This window comes from Mustela nivalis (assembly GCF_964662115.1).
Source record: "Mustela nivalis genome assembly, chromosome: 7".
Classification (NCBI taxonomy): Eukaryota; Metazoa; Chordata; class Mammalia; order Carnivora; family Mustelidae; genus Mustela; species Mustela nivalis.
This window is the reverse complement of record NC_139026.1, coordinates 116,501,766-116,523,833: the sequence shown is the minus strand read 5'-3', so window position 1 is coordinate 116,523,833 and position 22,068 is coordinate 116,501,766. Positions and strand designations below refer to the sequence as shown.

At 42.1% G+C, this 22,068-nt stretch overlaps 2 protein-coding genes across 5 annotated transcripts in view; one reads left to right on the top strand and one right to left on the bottom strand.

The window, feature by feature from the left end:
- The window catches only part of LOC309870350 (uncharacterized protein), a gene marked incomplete at its 5' end in the record, with an annotated part of 111,125 nt that extends 92,428 nt beyond the window's left edge, over window positions 1-18,697 (bottom strand). The window contains 5 exons of the mRNA XM_082742484.1: window positions 10,972-11,032; window positions 11,461-12,319; window positions 12,403-12,556; window positions 12,602-12,853; window positions 18,561-18,697. Coding sequence (XP_082598610.1) covers window positions 11,474-12,319; window positions 12,403-12,556; window positions 12,602-12,853; window positions 18,561-18,697 — 1,389 coding nt within the window. The 3' untranslated portion in view covers window positions 10,972-11,032; window positions 11,461-11,473. The remainder of the gene's footprint in view (window positions 1-10,971; window positions 11,033-11,460; window positions 12,320-12,402; window positions 12,557-12,601; window positions 12,854-18,560) is intronic.
- The window catches only part of CCNY (cyclin Y), a 305,603-nt gene that overhangs the window by 65,097 nt on the left and 218,438 nt on the right, over window positions 1-22,068 (top strand). For 2 of the 4 annotated variants that reach the window (XM_082739760.1, XM_082739756.1), the window contains exon 1: window positions 12,158-12,463. In XM_082739760.1, coding sequence (XP_082595886.1) covers window positions 12,310-12,463 — 154 coding nt within the window. In that variant the 5' untranslated portion in view covers window positions 12,158-12,309. Of the gene's footprint in view, window positions 1-950; window positions 1,073-12,157; window positions 12,464-22,068 lie in introns of those variants that run through there. The other 2 variants (XM_082739759.1, XM_082739758.1) reach the window with 2 other exon arrangements.

Genomic DNA, 22,068 nt, shown 5'->3' with positions numbered 1-22,068 from the left:
GATGAGGGGTGGTGTGGGGGTGGGGAGTACTGATCTAGATTTTGGAAATTTGGCAGGTAACAAAAATGTTCGAGTTCTTGTGGTGGTGGTTATCCCAGTATGCTAAAATTCTTAAAACTCATTGAAATGTTTTGACAATTGAAACGGGAGTATTTGGTTTTATGTAAACTATACCTCATTAAAATTTATTTTTAAAAAATGGAAGGGAAATAGAAGGCATTATCAATATAATCAGGTTTGAATTTTCTTAGCTCAAATCAAATTCTATTTCTGCTTCTCTGAGACCGTTCCGGTCATCCTGACTGAACTAGGATAGCAAAAAATGTCAACGCTGTATTTTGAGATACAATATATGCAGATAATTTGTTATTTATATAGCTTGCTAATTCTTCATATTTTTATACTATGTTGATATTTAGATGTAAATCTCTCTTAGGGCTTCTGTGAGTGGAGCTGGCTGTTCGCAGACGTTTTCATGTAGCTTTAAGAAATGTTGATTATATTCAAGTGTGTCCAAGTAGAGAATTAGAATTATAACAAGATATTCTTTATAAAGTCTATTGTTAAATGTAGCCTAATATTCCATTAAAAAAATAATTCCTTACTGGACTTTTGGATTTTTGGTTCTGAATAAATATGAGTCTTCCATTGAGACCCTAAAGGCCACCAAAGCCTGAAGTGATGGTTTCCTCTCCCAGCTCTTAGGGCAATTACTTGGTGTATTGCTTATACGGCAGTTCAATACTTCCACGTTTGCACTCTTTCCAACTGGTTCTTCAAGTACTTGTTGGTGTCATTTTGCTGTACTGATTAATTGAATTGGGATTTATTCAACTACTTTGTTGTATGGGGCTTTTGTTACAAATCAAAATAAAAATAAGCTCAATTCTTAGTAATTCCACAGAATTGTTCCAGATTAATGTTGATTGATTAATCTGTTTAATTTACAGAGCTCAGCTGCTGTAATTTTCTCGAGGGTGGATGATGTAGAGAAGAAAGCATTAACAGAGGAGCAGGAGACCTGGATTTCTGAGTGGGCAGTCACAAGGCTGGGTCTGGTTTTACAAAGCAGGTACTGTGAGCCTCTCATTGCCTCATTTAGGACACTTTCTAGGGTTCTCTTTCTAAATGGAGACTTCCTAAAGGGATTTTGCTGGGTTCGAGGGTTAGTATGTTTTCACTCTCCTTTGACATATCAAATATCTTTAATTTCTGTTATCTTTGAAGTTTCGACCTTTGTCAAATACTTTTTAGTGGAGAAGACAATGGTCTGCATTTTGGAGATTTGCCTTTTAAAAATGTCTTTTTTTTTTTAAAGATTTTATTTCTTTGACAGAGAGAGAGAGGGAGGGAGGGAGAGAGAAAACAAGTAGGGGGAGTGGCAGGCAGAGGCAGAGGGAGAAGCAGGCTCCCCACCAAGCAGGGAGCCCAATGTGGGGCTCGATCCCAGGACCCTGGGATCATGACTTGAGCCAAAGGTAGCTGCTTAACCAACTGAGCCATCCAGGCGCCCCTGACTTTTAAGACATCTTAATAATTATAAGGTACCGATAGATTCAACATACACAGTTCCCTCTACTCTACCACTAAGAGTACATTCCTGGGGTGAGGGATGGGGTGGGGTAGTGAGGGGGCACAGCCCTCAAAAGACAGAAACTAAGTGGGCAGAAGATAGCTTAAGTAGCAGCATAGCTAATATCATTTTACAGTAAGTTAAATAAAATGGAGGATAACATGTTCCGTGCCCAAAGGCAAGAAATGGTAACAACTGATGCCTGTTAGTCGAAGAGCTAGAATTATATACAGAATGCCAAATATCCAGGTTGCACTTTCCTGCATCAGAACCTCTACTTCCCTTGTTTCCTGATCTTATGGCCACGGATGAGATATCCTCCAGTGTGGACGCCACTCTATTCATTTGTATGGATTCTACTTCACAATCCTTGCTTGTCTTAGCAGGCAATAGTTTTAGATGAAGTCTATCAGGGGAAGAAAAGCATTTGAGGTAAAGGATTCAGCAAGGAAATGCATTATGGCATTTTGGAAAAGATACAGATTTAAAGTAAAAAAAAAAAAGAACAGAGGAAAACAAAATCAACTAGGTTTTGATTTTAATGGTTATCATCGTTAACACAGTCTATTTGTGAGTATCTCTAAACACGTCCCTTTGCATGTATATTTATAGGGAAATATCATTTTTCATGAATAGGATCACATGATACACTCACATATGTAATCTGCTTTTTCCCCTCAACAATATTTCATGGTTTTCTAGAATAATAAGTATAGATGTATATACATCTTTATTTTTATGACTTCATAGCTTCCATTGTATACAGCAGAATTTACTTAACTAGTCTTTGCTTCAAGGGCATTTAGGCTGCATTGAGTTTTTCAGTATTATAAATTAAATGGAAATAATTAGCATATTTTACCCAAATAACTTAATATCTATGAATGTTAATACTCCTTTCAAATATTTTTTTAATCAGTTCTACAGACTTGTGACTGGCGAAAATTGTTAACAAGAGTGGAAGTGTTTTTTATTTCCTGAGAAGGAAAGCCTTTTTCTACTCCATTCACAATGTTACCATGTACATCTTAGAGTATGGGAGATGGGGAACTTAAATCTTGTTTCCGTCTTCTGTTTTGCACTCATATACAGAAGTGTCCCAAAGCAAAGTTGTGACCTATAAATTCTGGGAGCAGGTTAAGGTCACGGGGGTCCTATATCTGAGTCTTTTCTGCACTGATTTTATTTTCACCTGATCCACGGTCATCTGTGTATTCTCTCACCCCCATGTTTTCCTCTGAGTATTCACAGACCCTCTCCACAGTGGCTCCTGGCTGAGCACCCCCTAAGAGTGGGTTTTGTTCTCTCTTGCCTTTTCTCTAGCCCCTCAGAGTTTTATGAATGAAGATATAGCCCTGTATTACCACTGCTTTTGTGCCTTGAGTGATCCTTCTGGCTAATCAGATATACTAACTGGTTACAACTGGGCTATTAGAGAACAATAACATTTTAATGTGTGAATACTCCAGATATCACTTATCAAAGGCAAAATGTGATTTTAAGGCCTTATTCCCAAAGGAGGCCAGCTGGGAATTTTAAGCATCCTGTAAGGCAGTGAGGGCATCAGCACCAAACAAGGGGGGCCTGTGCATCTTCAGGCCACACTACTAAGGGAGGTGCCTGTTTTGAACAGCTTTTCTCCAGCCCAGTATGATAGCAAGAAGTCTTTGGAAGTTATGGGACTCAGCTCATTTTCAAACAGAAGACCCCAATTCTTGGGGCTGATGATAAAAGGTGCAGATGTGGAGCTGGGATAAAGGCAGAAGGTACAGATTTTCACTGCTTTCTTTGTATCACTCATTGTTTTTCTTGGCATTTACCCAGTGACTGTTTGACATTCATTAAAACTCAGCATCATGCACTGTGCCGAGGTAAAGTCCCCAGGAAATGCAGAAGGATTATAACTAAGCAACAGGAAGAAGTTTCTATGAGGTTTCTAATAGTCAGGTAGTCATTCTGTAGGCTTTTGAAGGTCTTGGGGTAAGGTGATATTATCATGAGGAAACATTGCAGGTAATATCAAATATAAGTTCACCTGCTGGACGGAAGGAAAAGTCTCATCTTGGAAAAACAACATGCTGAAGATTGTCAGGGCTGGATTTAGAATACAGCTCTCTAATTGTATGCAGCTTCTCTCTGTTAATATACGCAAAACCACTGTGGTCCATCAGTGGGAAACTAAGATTGAGACAATTACTGCTTCTTGGGATTTACCTGACAGTGACTTGATGCCTGCCAGGTGATGCTGTTCTTAGGAATGGAGTGTCTGTTAGACATTACTGTTCACAGTACTGGGGCTCCAAAAAATAAGAAGTTTTGCTTTCCACTTCAGAATTTCCTTGGAGAAATGTAGTAGAAAATAACACATATTAATAAATCCTGTGATATAGGTAGGTGTGTGTAAAATGTTAGAGGCAATGAAACTCATCCAGTTACAGATCACAGAAAGGCCAGAAGTTCTCAAAGGCTGTTTTCGTTTTAAGGTCTTAAATTTTTTTCTCATTTAAGAAGAAAAAAAATCTGTTACAGCCCTGCTTATCTGCAACGGGGCAGACTTCCAGGCTCACATATAACTTCCTAGAGTGTTGTGGGAAAACTGGAACCAGAATGACTGTTTAAAAGCCCTCCTATAGACATTAATCTTAAGAAGCATTTTGAAATTAACAATCTATCTTTGTCTTTTGAAAACAAGTGTCACTTCCCCCTTTTAAACTGTTTTTGGTGGGATGCTAAACTAGATAATGAACTGTTGCTTTCCTTCAGGTACTATGAAAAATGTCAGGATGTGTACCTCCTGATGGAAAGAATCAGTAACATTTGTGCAGTAGATAACTGGCCAATTTATTTATTTATTAAAAAGATTTTACTTATTTATTTGTCAGAGAGAGAGAGAGAGAGAGAGAGAGAGAACAAACACAGGCACAAACAGGCAGAGGTGGAGAGAGAAGCAGGCTCCCTGCTGAGCAGAGAGCCCGATGTGGGACTCAATCCCAGGACCCTGGGATCTTGACCTGAGCCGAAGTCAGCAGCTTAACCCACTGAGCCACCCAGCTGTCCCAGTAACTGGCCAATTTAGACAGGACTTTTCAACCTCGGCACGGCTGCCATTTTAGGCTGTACATCTCTTGCTGTGGGAGCTGTCCTAGTATAGGATGTTCAGCAGCATCTCTTGCTCCTACTTACTAGATAGAGGAGCCTTCCCTCCCCAGTGGTGGTATTAAAAAACATCTCCCGACATGGGCAATCTGTTCCTTCACTGACTTGGACAAACTGGCAAGATATGTCAACTGAATGATGAATGTGGCTTTTGAGTGTGTACCCACTGCTTGCAAGCACATGCACAGACATACTGCATATTACCTTTTTTTTTTCTGGAATTGGGTGTTTTCAGGTTAAAAAAAAACCATGAAGCATGGCAACCTAAGCTCTGGGATTCCAACTTCTCCTTCTGAAGTAAACAAGTTAATGAATGATATATTTCTTTCTAATACAGTCAGAACTAGGCTCTGAAAGCACAACTCCATCTCATAAGGGCTGTTTTCCTGGTTAATTCATTCATGAGAAGGCTAAAAGGGTAATAAACACTTTATTGCCTATATATCTCTATCAGTCTCAAGAGCCTCACAATGCAAGACATATTTCCTTGAATATTCTGCCATATAATAAAAGAGAATTATCAGTGAAGACTTTGTACATTCATCACTAACAACCCCCTGCCTGGTTTGATCTGCTCTTCTCCTGTTGAGAAGAAAGAACGGAGAGACACGGGGATTAAAAAGGGAGGGAGCGTGTTTAGGTACTTGCTGAGCCTGGTACTCAGGTAACAAACAGTCCTTAAGCACATCCTACATGCCAGGCACTGTGCAAAGGGCCACAAAGAACAAGCGGGGAAGCACAAGAGGATGCCCTTTCAGAGCGTAGAGTTTAGGAGGCAAGATAAAATAATGCATAAAATAAATAGAAAGAGATGAGTGGTTTTAGATAAAAACTATGAGTTTACGATTTCCAGCAGAGGGACTAAGAAAAAAGTGTGCTGGGCTTTGAAGGCTGAGGATTAAAAACATGGAGGTGGGCAACAGAGTAGGAAGGGTGTTTAGGTGATGGGAGTCACACAAGTAAAGCAAGACAGGAATGGCAGGCCTGATAGCGAGTTCTGAGCAGTTCTGATCAGCTGGAGAAAAGGAGGTGGCTTGAATGCCAGGCAGGGTGCAGTTTCTATTCTATAGGTAGTGAGAAGCTATTAACAAATCTTAAGAGAAGTGACCGGATCCACTTCAGTAGGATCGACCTAGCTGCCCCTATGGACCCCAGGGCTGTTTGAATGTTGAGTTATAGCTGTAGAGTATTTGGAGTTCCTTGGAGATTAAAAATGTGAGGAAGAGGCAGTAAGTTAACACAACTCATCAACTATCCTTATTTTACTTTTAAAATTCTGCTAGGTTTTGTCATGTTGGGAACAGGGTCTGAACTGAGGTCAGTTAACTAACATAAAGATAAGTATGTGAAAATGTCTGGCTCATTGTAGACGTTCAGTAAATCCCTACCAATGCCCCCAATACCAGCCATCTTAGCCTAGAAAGACATCTTGCCTGTGATCGGAAGAATACAAGGCAGCAGAAACCAACTTTCTACCTTTTTCCCAAGTAGTCAATGGAGGAGTCATGAAGAGAGGTCCTTTTTGACAGGAAAGAGTCAATTTCCTGGGTTGGGTGGATGTTCAGCATATATACCAGAGTGTGTGTATAGAGTTTCCTGCTCACAGGAGCCTTTGGTTCCAGTTCTGGGAATGCTAAAGGAGTGCTATATTAAAGTAATACATCAGACATTTATTTTTTTTAATTTCCATGGGGACTAATGTGTCTTTGGAGAAACAACTTCTTTTTGCCACAAAATCTAATCTTGACTCCAGAACCTGCCTACTCCATTTTCCCATTCCAACCTCAATTCTGCGATGGAGAACCAAGTACATGAGATGGCTGCACTGTTCTAGTCAGAGTCCCCATTATCTCGGGGCCAATCAGTGAAAACTGCTGACACAGACACACAGGACTGTATCAAAGGATAATATAAAATCCTTGCCAAATCAGGATCAGATTTGGATGCATATTACTTGGGAATTCAAAATAACCGTGGCTTATGCAACATAATTTATTTCTTTCATGTAAAACAAGCATATGGGGACATATCTTAGTTCACTGCTTTCATCTGCAAGGTCAGCTGGTATTCCAAAGTATGCACTAGAATTCCAGCCATCACGTCCACAATTCAAGAAGGAGAGAAGAGGAAACACCTTCGGAGAGTTTTCTTGTAAGATTCCACTCAGAAATCACTGGCCACACTTAGTCACATGACCAGCTATCATCTCTGAGGTCCTCACAAAATAGAGGGCTCCATAAAAAGAAAGATGGGGGACTGACCCGGGTTAGAGAAGTAACAGCCTCTCCCAGTCTGGCACTGTGAGATGCTGGGATTTGCCTTATCAAAAGTACAACCTAGTTCTTAGAGACTGCACATACCTTTACCATATCTCTTGCTGGTCAGCATGGAGGTATGATAAAGCAGGTAAGAGTTTGGCAAGGGCAAGAGAAAGATTAGACTTCTTAAGACTGGTTAGCCTGGGGACAGGAGGTGAATTCTCAGTTGCATGATAGATAAATCAGCTTCCAAGTGGGCCTCTTCCCAGAAACTCAGAGACCATGGCTGTCCCTAGCTTCAGTACTTGTTTCAAAAACAAAAGTTTTACTCATGGCACCAGTGCTATCTTCTCCTCATCCTCCTTTCCTTACGGCAGCATTCTTTCCTGTTGGGCTGGAGTATGACCTTAAGAATCCTACTTAACACATTGTTCCTGGCAGTTACTCTATTCCAAGGGACTTAGCATCAGTGTTTAAATCTACTAGCCATCTTTAACTGATGGTGGGAATTTTCATTCTGACAACCTCTGGATATAATTCTTTACGTCAGGGGCGCCTGGGTGGGTCAGTGGGTTAAAGCCTCTGCCTTCGGCTCAGGTCATGATTCCAGGGTTCTGGGATCGAGTCCTACATCAGGCTCTCTGCTCAGCAGGGAGCCTGGTCCCCACTCCCCCCTGCCCCGCCTGTCTCTCTCCCTATTTGTGATCTCTGTCAAACAAATCAATATCTTAAAAAAAAAAAATTCTTTACTTCACAGGAGTAAATCTCCCATAGTGGAATTTTAGATCTAACTACAGGCAAGAAAGCTTTTTAATATAGGTAGCAGTCTTGGTAGTCTTCAGACTTTACCACTAATTGACTACAATCATTTACATTGCTGGACACATTCTACACCTGATCTTCAACTGTTTACTTTACCAGATGACGAGTTTCTCAAGGGTAAGAACTAAATCTTATCCATTTTTGTATCCCTAAGGTGCCTGGCTCAGTATACTTTTAAGAAATGTTTTTTCAATAAATAAATCACTTACATTGGTCAAGGTCAAGTGGCTATCAAAGGAAAGACTTCCCCAGTAGCTGTTCATATTTTACACTGCCTAGTTTCAAGTACTAGATGGAGGCCTTATCTGGAGGGGAGGTCCCTGGAAAATAAGATGGTGACAGGAAGAACACTGGTGGTACAACAAAGGGTCTTGGTTTTTCCATTACTGCCTTACAAATGTTGAGCAACTAACATAGGAAACTGGTTACCAGGTGATAAGAAAAGGGCAGATATACTCTGGGAAGGTTTTTTTCCCTAAGACTCTATTTTTCTTCTTTTGACCAAAAGTCCAGGCTCTGGGTTAACCTGGCTCAGTGTTTTCTGTATTCTAGGGGGTCATTCATATTTCATAGGTTTAAGTGTGACTGAAGTAAGACCATAATTATGGTCTACCTGATTCAATTAAGGTAGCTTTTTCTTAATAGCCTGCTTTTTATAATCTTATAGGTTAATACTAATATCAATTATACGTTTGTGGTTCCACTGAAAATTTTGTTTAAAAAAAAAAAAGCTCCTACTGCTAAAAAAATTTGAAGAGCAATGACTTAGGTTGTTCACCTGTTTCCATACTCATCTCTTCACAATGACCAAAACTCTTTTTAAAGATTATTTATTTACATGCCAGAGAGACAGACAGACAGCGCACAAACAGGGGGAGCAGCAGGCAGAGGGAGAAGCAGGTTCTGTGCTGAGCAAGGAGCCCAATGCGGGACTCAATCCTAGGACCTTGGGATCATGACCTGAGCTGAAGGCAGATGCTTAACCAATTGAGCCACCGAGGTGTCCCACAACGACCAAAATCTTAAATAGTAATTACAGAGAAAGGTGAAGGGAAAAAATACCCAAATGATGCTTTCTACTTTAAGAGCAGGGTGGGTTATGAATATATGCAGGTTGAGGTTCTCTCCAGGATGAGGGCCATGGGTTGCAGGGCTTACCTTCCCTCTCTCCCTCTGTTCCCAATCCTGGGCTAGATTTACTCTATTGACGAAGTGTCCTTGCATTTAGATTCCCAAGTGATGCAATGTCAAAGACACTGGCTAAATGCACATTTCTGCATATGCTTCTCTTCAACCTTCTTGCCTATCTACTTACTCTGTCAGAAGGGTGGGGCCCACAGAAATAAGATCCCCTCTCTCCTTCAAGTCTAAAACTAGTCCTAAATAGTCAATGCAAGCTTCCTTCAAAAAGAGAATAAAGGAGAGAAGCAACACAAGAATCTCTTTTCCACTCAAAACTTTTGCAGATTTCTTCTCTCATTACTCTCATCTGCCTCTGTTCCCTTCCTGTTCAGTGATACCTGAAGGTGGGGGCAGGAGGTGTTTGGGTGATACAGCTGAGGGGGGCACCTTATGGACTTAGAAGTCAGAACCAAGGTTAATATCTCCACTTCGGCCTTTTTTCAGTAGTCTGATCTTAGGTTTAATTATCAGTATTAAAGTGTCTTTATTTGTAAAATGTGGGAAACAGCATAGGCTTAGATGTAAAAACATACTTAGTACATAGCATGGCTTCTAGCAGGTATTTAATAAATAACACATTTCATTTTCATCTTGGCATCACTGCTTCTGCAAGCTCTCCTAAAGTGTCACTGCCTTTCAAAGAGGCGGTGTCTTTGCTTGGAGGAGTTTGAAGTGTGTGTGTGTGTGTGTGTTGGGGTGTGTGTGTGTGGCACTCAGGAAAGTCACTAAAGAGGCTTTAGCACTAGTCCTGGGCCTACTGACCAAAAGTCCCACTTCTGTGTTAAGTCCAACAGATGCATTCCTAAAGGCAACGTGGCATGAGAGTCAAAGGGGGACTGGGGAAGGTGGAGGACAGAAAAGCCCCTGCAGACTGACGGCTGTCGATCTTCTGGCATAAGTCTGTGGCTACCCTGACCCCCCAGTCCTTTCTTTCCTCACCTCCAGATGCTCTTTTTAGTTAACACTGCCCGATGACCCGCCAGCACAGGAAGCTTGCAGACAGCTATTCTGCCTCTCCTCTTAAATCCTTCAAAGCCTATCACTGATACAATATTGTAAACTCTACAATCAAATGAAGATTATTTAATATGCCTAAGTGGATATGCCATATACCTATGATTAAGTATTTGGATGCTTATAGTGGCCCAATTACAAAACAGCAATCAGAACAGACAATATGATAACCCCTGTCCCAATTTTTATCCATCTTAACCATACACTGTAGCCCTGAAAATGTGAATATACACATTCACTGACTTGCAGTTATATTCCATTCAAACTTTCCTGGGAAGCAAGAAGGTCAAAACTGCCTTAACATAAGAGTATTATTTTGTCTTGTTGATATTTACCCACCTTTTCAGGGCTGCAATTCTTTGAAACGTCCTTTTACATGTCCTTTCTCATCTTGTCAACATCAGCACTTTGCTGCCATTTATTTTCCAAGGACATCTGCCACTTATTGCAACAAATAGCATTAATCTAGCTCAGAGCATGAAGTTTTTTTGATTATTGACTAATAAATGTATAAACATGAGTTCAAGAGAGACAGCACAGGTTGTAAAAAAAAAAAAGCTAGATATCGAGAATTAAATGAAATTTAAGTGTTTATAACCCCTCAGGCAAGTTGTCCACATGTTGCTAATGCTATGTAAGTATTAAGTTTCCTTACTCCTTTTGTTCCTTTTTAGTATTTCCATCTGTCACTAACTTGTACTGGGACCTTGGGCCAATCAAGACACTTCAACTTTGTCGACTTCGGTTTCCTCAGATCCAAAATTAAGAGCGTTGCCCCCTATCTTTTGTGTTCAAAGTCATTTTTTTCCCTGAATCTTCTCATGACTCCTTCATTGACAATTTGGAAAAAGAGTGGAAAGATTATTTCTGCCACTTTAGGCAAGAAGGTCATTCTGGGATGTTGGGAGGGAATGGAGCCCCATGATTTACTGAACATCTCACGTTAAGCCAGGCACTTTCACATACCTTTATCTTAGCTAACATGCTTCGGGTCAGGCTGGTCTCAGCAAGACAGAACCGCACAGCACTGAAAAGCAAAGGAGAGCTGATGTTAAGTTATCTATCTCTACTTCACATTAATTTCCTAGAAACTCAAAACACTGCAGCTAATTCGACATTGATGTAGCTCAGGGGTCCCCCAGCTTTATTTCACGGCTTAAAACAACGTCACCTCACCATCAAGTCCTGGCAAAACTCAAAATAGAAGCGAGAAGTGCCAAATCAAGGTCCAGTCTCCTTTTAAATACTTTCGAAATAAAAGAACCCCTTCTCTCCCCCGCCCCCCACCCGCGGTGTAAGAAAAACACAGCCCCCGCGCAAACCAGGGAGGCGGCCTCATCCCCATCCTCCCAGCCCTCCCTCAGGCTTCTCGTCTGCGCCCCCGGCGCTCCGGCCCCTCTGCACTCCCCGGGGGACCCCGCCGGCCCGCGAGCGGCGCAGGCCCGCCGCACACACCTCTCGTCCCAGCTTAGGCCCGGGAGAGGTGGAGGACGCGGAAGCGGGAGAGGAAGGGCATCGAGACGCTGAGCTTCCTTCCAGCCGCGCGGTCTGTGGCTCCCACGCCTGCCTGCGTGAAGCGAGACCCCCGGCCCCGACCCCACACTCTGCGCGGGGCCGCGCTGGCACGGGACCTCCCTCCTCGGCCGCCGATCTGCTTCCAGGGCAGAGGGAAGAGGCGGCGACGGGGCGGGGCGGGGGCTGCGGCGGGGGCGGGCGCCGACGGCGGGGGAGGGCGCCCGAGCATCCTCGCGGGTAGTGCCGGGCTTTGCAGCGCCGGGCGGAGAGCCGTGCCCACGCCCGCCCGCCGTTCAGCCCCGCACGGACTCGCGGCTCCCCCGCTTGAACCGGAACCTCTTGCGGAGGCCGCCGCCGCCGCCGGGGACCCGGGCGCCGACCGGGAAGCGCTGCGGGGAGGGTGGGGGGAGGCGGCCTGCGCGGCGCCGCCCGCCATGGCCGCGGCGGGGTGAGCTAGGCTCGGCGGCCGCAGTCGCGCGGACCCGAGCGCTCCTTCGCCGCGGACAGGCCCGCCGGATCCGGGCGGGCGAGTGCGGAGGCCGAAGGGGAACCGGGGGAGCCGGGGCCGCCGCCCGCTCGTCGCCGCCGCCGCCGCCGCCCATGGCGAGGCCCCGCCGCCGCCGCCGCTGCTGACCCGGGGGCCGGCCGCGGCTTCCGCCCCCTCCCGCGGCGGCGGGCGGGCGGGTCTCCCCTCCACGCCCCCGCCGCCCGCGCCCCGCGCCCGCCCGCGCCCCGCTCCCGGGGACCGGGAGGAAGGCGAGAGCGGCAGGAGTCTGGGGGCCACCGAAGATGGGGAACACTACCTCGTGCTGCGTGTCGTCCAGCCCCAAGCTCCGGAGGAATACCCACTCCCGGCTGGAGTCCTACCGGCCCGACACGGACCTGAGCCGCGAGGACACGGGCTGCAACCTGCAGCACATCAGCGACCGGGAGAACATCGACGGTGAGCGCGGGCGAGTCCGGGTCGCGCGGGGCGGCGGCCTCGCGAGCCTCCTCCTGACGTCCCCACAACCCTCCCGCATCCGCCGTGCTCTCTCTGCACCCCGCGTTTGTGTGGCCGAGGCAGCTGTGGCTTTCTTACCCTGCTTCTGTAATCAGGGCAGGACCGGGTCTTGGTCTCCGTAACCCCGGGAGCTCTGGGGTCTCGGAGACCCCCAGCGGCGTCCCGGCGTGTACCCCCGGGCGAGCGGCGGGGAAACTTTGCCAGCGGGAGGCTCGGGAGTACCGCGGGGGCGGAGGGGTGCAGGTCGAGAGGCTACAAGAGCTGGCCCTTGTCCAGACTTGAGTGGCCAGTGCTGAGGTGCCCCCGCCCCGAGAGCCTGCGTCCAAGGCACTGTGTGAACGTAGCCACAAGCCAAGTGATTCCCGGGAATGGTGAGCTCGTTTGTCCTTTAGAAGGCGAAGGGAATGGATGATCCCTGGCGTAAAGGAGGAGTGAATCCCATTTTGGAATTAGTCTCTGCCTGGAGTTGGGAGAACAGGGTTGTTGTGTATCCGCTTCCCCACGGAAACTTACAAATTGATCCCAATTGGCAGTTCCTTATTTCCGTTAAAAACTTAAAAAAGGATTTTTGTGTGTGTGCAGGATTGGAGTCAAATAGCTTCACCTGAAAACGGAAAAAACAAAACGAAACTACAAACTCAATTATTATCAAAATGGTTTGGAGACATCTTTGGGTTGTCACCCAGTTTTTGCTTGGGGCAGAATTACAGTCCTGTGGATTTCTGACTGAACTGAGTGATGTTTGGTTTGGTTTTTATAAAGGACTGATCACTGCACCTAGTAATGTGTGTTTATGTCCCACAGTAGATCCATTAGTACTGATTTGTCCTTAAGGTATGTGGCTTAATATGGATAGGTAGTTTCTGCATCATGCTTGAAACACAGTTGCATAATTTCAACTTAAAAAAATGTGAAATTGGAAATGTATTCTTGTGATAACGTGGTTTTTCTTTTTTTAAACCCCAAGTCTTCTCCCAGTTGATATAGTTGAACTAAGATGAAAAAATTTCTTGTGTGAGTGAATTGACAACTTTGTGATAAGTCCCATTCTTGACAGCTTTAGAGATGGAGAATTCCCTCTAGTGTGGAAATTTAAACTCTGCTAAGGGAAAAATTGTTCTCATTGTTTGGTCTCTTAATTTCTTCTAAATAGTAATGCCATCTCTGCAGGACAGCAAGTTTATTAAATGAGTACCATGTATTAAAGGGACTAATAGAACATCTGGTTTATAGTAAGCACTTAGTAAATTAGGGTTCCACATTATATTTCAAGTTTAGAAAATATCTTAATCTCTTTAGATGTCTTTGAACTACAGTTATACTTTAAATTCATGCATTTAAAGGCATCTGGAAGGATATTAAGGTCTGGTCTATCTTTTTTTTTTTAAGATTTTACTTATTCATTTATTTGTCAGAGAGAGAGAGAGCCCGTGTGCACAAGTGAGCGCGAGCACACACACAAGCAGGCACAGTGACAGGCAGAGGCTGAGAGAGAAGCAGGTTCCCTGGGGGGCAAGGAGCCTGATGCGGACTCGATTCCAGGACCCTCGGATCATGGCCTGAGCCGAAGGCAGTGGCTTAACGGACTGAGCCACCCAGGCATCCCAAGGTCTGGTCTGTCTTGATCACTGGTATGGTTCAAGCATCTGGAGGTTATGTCTAGCATACAGTAAATATTTAATAAGTGCTTTTTTTTTTTTTTAAAGGAATAAATGAATGAATGAGTTTATTATAGAAAGCCATTACTCCAGAAAATATTGTTTAAATAGTGAATTAACATTTCTGGTTTTTAAACTAGCACCATCTTATGAATTGAGTTCTGGGGTAAAAAGTCACTATGAATTTAGGTTAGAAATCTTTATAACCAGCCCTAGAGTCTCTTACAGTCTCCTGTTATCCTGACCTAACAAAGCAAGAGTTGGTGGTCTTCCAAATGTTTTCTGAAAGCTGACTTGATGACCAAAACTGAGATTTCTTTCAAATGAAGTACCACACAATACTAGTCTATTTTTCTCTGGCAAAATCCTTCTAAGACTTACTGCCAAATACCTGGTTATAATTACTCTTCCCCTCCCCAACCCCACCCCGTTTCCTCTCTATAGTCAATAATAGTATGCAGCATGGCTCTAAGAAACATTAATCTTCCTTTTGTCTGTATTTTTCTAATTCATTATGTAAAAATAAAGCCTCTTCCCAATATTAGCGCATAACATGGAGAAATTATTTCCAAATGTTTTTGCCTATCAGCATTGTGTAAGACTGGCTGATTCACTATTTAAACAATATTCTTTCTGTCTCGCCAAATTCAATAGATAATACTTCTAGGATTTACCTGTCTATCTGTGGTTCTCAGCATTGGTTTCAGTTACACCAGAAATCTAGGACTGGTCCTTGGCATTAATATGTTTAAAGTTCTCCAGGTAATTCGAAGATGCAGGTAGGGTTGAGAATCCCTGGCTGGGTAAGTCTGTTCAGGGACATTTTCCGTAGAAATTCATTCAGTGTCAGAAGCTGGGAGAAGAGAACAGACTTGTTTAAGTTAAATAGCATACAGAAATAGAAATAGGTATAGATTGTAACTTCTGAATTATATTGATAGATGATTAGTAAATATTTAAAAACTATAGCTGAAGCATTCTTGAATATATCACAAAAGCCAAAGTGCTCAAGTACCATCTTTATCCTTAGAGACATCTTAGACAACTAGAATTGAAAGGTTCCGAGAAGTTCATGAGGCTTCTGTGATAGGTCAGTTTCTTAAAAATCACAGAGATACGAGGTTTGAATCCATGTTTTCCCTGCCCAAAACTTACAATGGGTAATATTTGTCCTGTAATATTTCAGGACTGAGTTAAGGCAGTTAGGCTTCCATGACACCTACCAGCAACTTGCCCTGTCTTTGAACTCAAGTGTACCTTAGTATTAGGTTATTTATGTTTTTGGAAGTATTTATTAGACTCATCACCTCCCTAGGTATTATTTCTCATAAAATTCTTCTGAGATTGAGAATTAACAAAAAGACTTAATGACAATGATAGTAATATTTGCAGCTATTATATATTATTTATTCTGTGCTAAATGCTGCTCTAACTGCTTGATATCTCTTTAGTCATTTAATATTCACAATAACCCTATGGATAATATTATCCTTACTTTAACACAAAAAATGAGGCGGAGAGAGGAAAAACGACTTGCCTACAGTCATATAGCCAGTAATGGACACATGGGTACTTTCCATTGTTGCTTGATTAGCAAGCCATCGCACATTTACTAGTCCTGGGGTTGCTTTCTGGGAGAGGGTATCCATCTTTGTAGTCATAGCCACAGATTCTCTGAGAAGAAACATCATGTATGTTTAATAAACTGGCCTTTCCTGGTTAGATTATTGCTGTGGGAGGAGAGAAAAAGGGGTGGACTTAAAGAGAATTTAAAATTTGATGAGACTAAGTAAATCAGGATAGAATGCCTATAACATCTGTGCCAAAGTGTCACTTATGGTTTTGCCTCAAAATAATTGCTAGCAATTTCATCCTTTGTAGCTCAGCTCTCTTCTTTGACAACCCAATTTTTCCAACATCCTGTATCCAGTCTGCTAGAAAAGAATGGCTCTCAACCTTCAAAATATATCCAGAATCCAAACATTTCTTAAAAAACCTCTCCTGCTGCTTGTCTCAGCTAAGATACCCAACTGATAGACTTGCTTCTACCCTTGCCCACGACAGTCTGTTCTCAAACAAACATGGCAACAAACTTGGCAACCATGGTGAGAGCCTTTTATGAACTTTAATGTTTGGCTCCTCTGTTCAAAAACTGCAGTGACTCCTTATTTCATATCAAGTAAAAGTTTTACAATGGACTTTTACCATGGATAGAGTTGTTAAAATGGACTTCAAGGCCCTGTGTGATCTGCCTGCCTTCCTCACTCAACTTGCCAGCTCACTCTAGCCACACTGGCATCCTTCAGTGCTGTTCCTTGAATACACCTGCCATGCTGTCACACTAGGGTCTTTGCTCTGTCTCTTTGTCTGGAATGTTTTTCTGTGTTTCCTCTTGGCTCTCTCAACTGCCTTCAGTCTTGGTTCATGCCTCATCTTTTCAGTGAGGCCTTCCTGATGGCCCCCTTTAACATCTCTCCTATTACCCCATCAGCAATCCTAGTATACATTCTCTGAATTATTGTTTCTTACATATTGCCTATAATATGTAAATATTATATATTATATAGATAATAGTAACGTACCTACTGGTACGTAAATTTCAGTAGAACATTTTCGTTTTGTTTGCTGATTCATTTTGTTTCCCTAAGGGTCTTTTATCCTGAAGATACTCTATATTTGTTTGAATGAATGAGTGAAGTCAGCAACTTACTGACATTGGAGTTAGAGTACATCATGTGTATTTATTGCATAAGAAGAACAGGAGGGAAGTAGAGAAAGACTGAGACCTGTAATAATGAAAGTAGAGTGGATATGAAACGTTTTGGTTTGTTTGTGTTTTAACCTGAGAGATAGCAGGTAAAGTGAAACCCTGAAAATGAAACTTAAGAAAGGGTTTAAAGCATCACAAAAGGAAAAAAACAAAAACAAAAAACAAACCTATACCAAAGCAAATCATGGCTAATTGTAATCTATTTAACAGTGTGATATGTTTAGTCTTTTTCCTTATCTCTTAAGATGAATGGCTTTAGCTGTGGCCTTAAATCCTTAAAGATCAAAACGAGGCCAAAATAGTTAATAAACCAAAAAGTACAACTTGAACATATGTAATTATGAACTTAGCTACTCCTGGTGATTTTCTTTATTGTGAAGTGTTCTAAGATATACAGCAAATGATGTTTTAACTTCTGTAGTCGGAGAAACTAGAAGCCGAAGGGGCTCATCCTAGGTCAGGGAAGGATAACGGGGGAAAAGTACACTCACTGTTACAAGGGTGGGGAGACAAAGGAGCAATTTATGAGCTAAGCACCTGTTACAGAATTAGCTTAAATTACTGCCCTTGGTTTCTTTGGCTCTCTACAACCTCATCTCTTTGGGTTTCTTCTTGTGTGTCAGATCCACTTAGCATTTCCAGCCTGCTGGACAAAACCCATACCTGTGGACTTTCATTCCAGACTAAGATTTATTAGCTGCACTGCCTGCAAGATTTGTGAAGACACCCTGACCAAGCATGCACTGGCGCGTATTAGGCAGTGTGGAGAGGTGCACCTTAAAGGTTTGTGGAGAGTGCCATTCTCCAGAGCACCAATGAAGATTTCATGACCTTTACTTACTTCTTTTCCTCTCTAGTTTAGAAGTGTGGAGTCGTTTGCTCCCCATCTTCATTTACAGATAAGGAAATTGAATCTTGGAGAGGTGCAGTCTCTTGCCCAGGTCATATAGATCATGGACAAGGGTAGTAGAATTTATTGTGTGTTAACTTTGGGCCAAGTGCTATGCTAATTACTTGACTTGTATTGTCTTTAAAAAATCTCTGTCATTCTTCCTATTTTACAGTAAAGAAATTGAGACTGGAAAGTTAAGAAATTTGCTCAAGGTTTCATAGCTGGTTAGTGTCAGAGTTGGAATTCAGTCTGCTATCACTTGCTAGAGCCCCACATCCCAACTATCCTGTGACAGCTACTTAGGGAGTGACCTGGGTCTAGAAACTGACCCCCTGTCATCATGCCTGGCCCATGCCCACTTTGTTTTAAGACATTCATTCATTGCCTGTATGCTTTGAGTTCGCAATACTTTGAGATTAGGATTTTTACTTTACTGCTTACTTTTTGAGAAACGTGAAGATTAAATAATTTTATAGAATGGTAGATATTTTCACTCTTTTCTACAGAGCTCATTGTCTTTATCATCTTGAGATGAATTACTCTCACATTTCTGAATGGATGAAACTAACACAAAGATTAAATTCATTCCTATCTAGGGAAGGGTAGAACCAAAAGGAAAAAAAGAAACAAGATGCAAGATATGTGAGTGGCTTTGAAATTCTGTTTTAGTCACATAGGGTCAGAAATTTGGCTCCAATCGTGTCCTGTTGGGCTTACTTGAAGGAAGCAGCATTTGCTATTTTCACAAGAGTGTTATTGACGGTATCATGCCTGTCATACTTCAAAGTACGAATCCTCTCATGAGTCAACAAGAAGGCAGTCAGGGTGCGTCCACAGCGGTTGATCTCTTGCATTCAGTATCATTTTCAGCTTGTTACCTGCAAGGAGGGAGAGAGTTCACTTTCTCTGCCATATTTAGTGTCAGCTTGAAACATTGAGTAGTATATTGCTGGGAATCTTGGTGAGGACACCGTTTGTTCTCTGTTCTCTGAGACTCAACATTATTCTGCCTTTGCTGAAGAATGAGGTGGAACTCAAGAAGGATAAGTCAAGGACGAGCTCTTCCCGGGGGTTTACAGGATGTGCCTCTAGCTCTCTGAAGTGTGTTGGAGGGCAAAGAGCAGGAGTTCAGTAATCAGGAGACTCATGTTCCAGACATGGCTCTGCCTTTATTGTGGGCCCTCCATCTTGGTGAGCCTCACTTTTCTCTCTGCTTAAAAAGAATGTGCTTAAAAATGCTGCCTAGCTTTATTAAGCTCTGAGGTACCTAAAATGAGAATCAAAATCGGGCTAAAATGCTTCCAGAAAATACTTGATGAATATATGTTATTATGAACATGGTCCTCATGTTGATTTCCTTGCATTAAATATTAAGTGCGTTCTAAGATCTACAATAAATTATGTTTGAACTTTCCATAATCAGAGAAGCTGGGAGCCTGAGGGGCTTATCCTAACAAAGACATCACTGCAGTCAGTGTTCTTAAGGTGGTGCCAGAAGGATAACTGGAATTTTGGACCTGGATAAGACGAGGTTATACAGAGCTGTATGACCTTTGAATGTGAAGCTTGCTGGTAGTTGAACTTAGAATAGAAATACTGCTCTAATACTAGTTTTCCGGGTTGGGGTTGCATCTCTCCCGAGTCACATGGTAATGTCCTGCAGTGAGCAATGGTACTCCTGGAGATAATAGACCCCACCCAAACAGTCCCTTGACTCTGTCATGGAAAGTAAATTGCTAGGAATGTTAATATTGGACCCTTAGATGGAGGCTGAAGTCACCAGGGTTTTGTCTTTTTGTTTTGTTTTGTTTTCGTTTTTGTTTTTTGTTTTTAATCAGAGCAGGTCTTAAGGCTTATTTATGCATACATTTATTATGTTAAAATACTTCTTTAAGTAAAAGGGAATTGATGGGCTGAGAAATGAGCTCAGGCAGCTTGAAACAAGTTATTGGGGGCTGTTTGCGGCCATTTCTTTCCATAAAATCTAGCTAGATCCACAGCTGCAGAGAGCTCAGAAGATATCTAACGCACTTTTCCTTTCCCTTCCTCTGCTGTTCATGTTGTTTGTAGCTGTTTCCTATGGCTCTCTTACTTTGCTTCTTCTAGGGGCTCCTCTTTCTGTCTGACTCTTGGAGGAAAAGGGGTGTTTCAAAGCTCCAACTGAGTGTTGTCATACAAATTGACATATACCTCAAATCAGCAAGATTTTGCCTGGAAATTCTTGGTGAAGCTGAGAAAAGAGGTCATCTCCAGGGCTGATTAGCTACAAACTACAACACGCTGGGCATCTCTATTGCCTCACCAGGAAGTGGTTGCTTTCAAATACTGGATTGGGAAACCTTGAAATATTCTTTTTTTCCCCCCTCACCTTTGTCAGAATATTGACATTTTATACATTACTTTTGACTTTGTAAAGAAACTTTTATTTATTTTTTTATTTTTTAAAAATTTAAAAATTTTTTTTAGATTTTATTTATTTATTTGATAGAGATTGTAACTAGTCAGAGAGGCAGGCAGGGAGAGAGAGGAGGAAACAGGCTCCCTGCTGAGCAGAGAGCCCAATGGTGGGGCTTGATCCCAGGACCCCGGGATCATGACCTGAGCCGAAGACAGAGGCTTTAACCCACTGAGCCACCCAGGCGCCCTGAAACTTTTATTTTTGATTTGTTTTTTAGTATGGTTGAAAAATTCTGTTCTAAAAAAGGAGTTCTAAAATGTTTGGATGATTGTAACATTTCTGGGCTAAGTGTTCCCTTTCCCATGGTTATATGACTTTGATAAAAAATTATCATAACCTGGTTTTATTACTCTGTAGCCACATTCCCTAGTACATGTTATTTTAATTCCTGGGTCATTATTTTCTGATCTTTGCACCTTACTTGAGATGTAAAGTGGGGTTTCATTGGGTGTGATAGTTGTGAGTGCCATGGTCAGTGGAGATGTACTAGCATCAGTAGACCTGTCAGCTGGTGTTTGGCACTGAGAAAAGTACAGCTGGAGTACACGAAAGATAATTGTTAGCAACTCAGTTGCATCCTTGGCCGTTGCTTTGTGAGCCTTAGTCTTAGTTGGACGGTGAAATGCAAGTCACTTCTATTTTGGACACATCTGGTTATAGACCTTCTGGCATTAAGGAGGCAGAATCGGAAATACCCTCCATGGGAGTGCATATGTAATATAACTGAGTGTTGCAAAACCAGGAATGTAGTGTTTAAAGCATTTTCTAAACAGATTCTTTCCTGTATATGGTTGCTTTTGCTCTTGGTTGGCAAAAAGGGAAAAGAGAAGTTATTAAACACATTTTGATATATTTGGTAAACTCTTTATCTTACTTTACCAAACTTTTTTCAAATTTACCATTAATCAGAGAAATTAGTGCATGGATAGATGGGTTAAGATGTCTTGTCTTTGCCTTTCAAGAAAAGGTTTCACTCTAAATTTAGTATTCTGTCCATTAATGAATCTATATTTTTTTAGGGTATTAATTGATTACAGATATTCCATTAAGTGTAATCATAATTATCCTTTAAATAATTTCTGTTTTTTAGGTATGGATCCAGACTTTGTGTAGTTGCTTAAAAGTCTAGGTTTTAGGGCTTCTGTGTACCCTATTAGAGTCTGGGTTGAGAAATGAAATCATGATGCTGTGTTTAATTCAGTTTCAAAAATTTCAAACTCACAAATTCATCAAGCATTACTTCATTTAGAGTGAGCATTACTTTTGAAAGTTTATATGGATAATTTTATTTTCCCACAGCCTCCAGCTGTGTGTAAGTGATGGGCTGTTATTTTAATGTGTAGTTTTATTTGAAAAGCATGGGTAAACAGGGTTTATATAGCATTAGAGATTGCCTTCTGTCTCTTGAAAGCTAAAGTTGGTGTTACTGAAGAGATACAAATTGTTTATTTGCTTTAATTTTAGCATATCTTTTCTATAAAATAAATCTAATATCTGATTTTTCCATTTCTTATATATTGTAGGAAGAGCCGAGAAAGCCTGGTAAAGCCAGTATTCAAAGTGTGACTTTAATTATTAACCACTCAGGGATAAAATTTTTTTTTTTTTCTTCAATCAGGGATAAATTTAAGGGGTGGGGAGCATATTCTTGTTTTGCAAACCATTTGCTTCTGCGGAAGACGGCTTTTTCTGCCAGCCCATGTATCTGAAGCGCCGCTGAAGCGCCGTGCAAGCTCTGTGAGCACACTTGGCTGTGTGTAGAGCTCT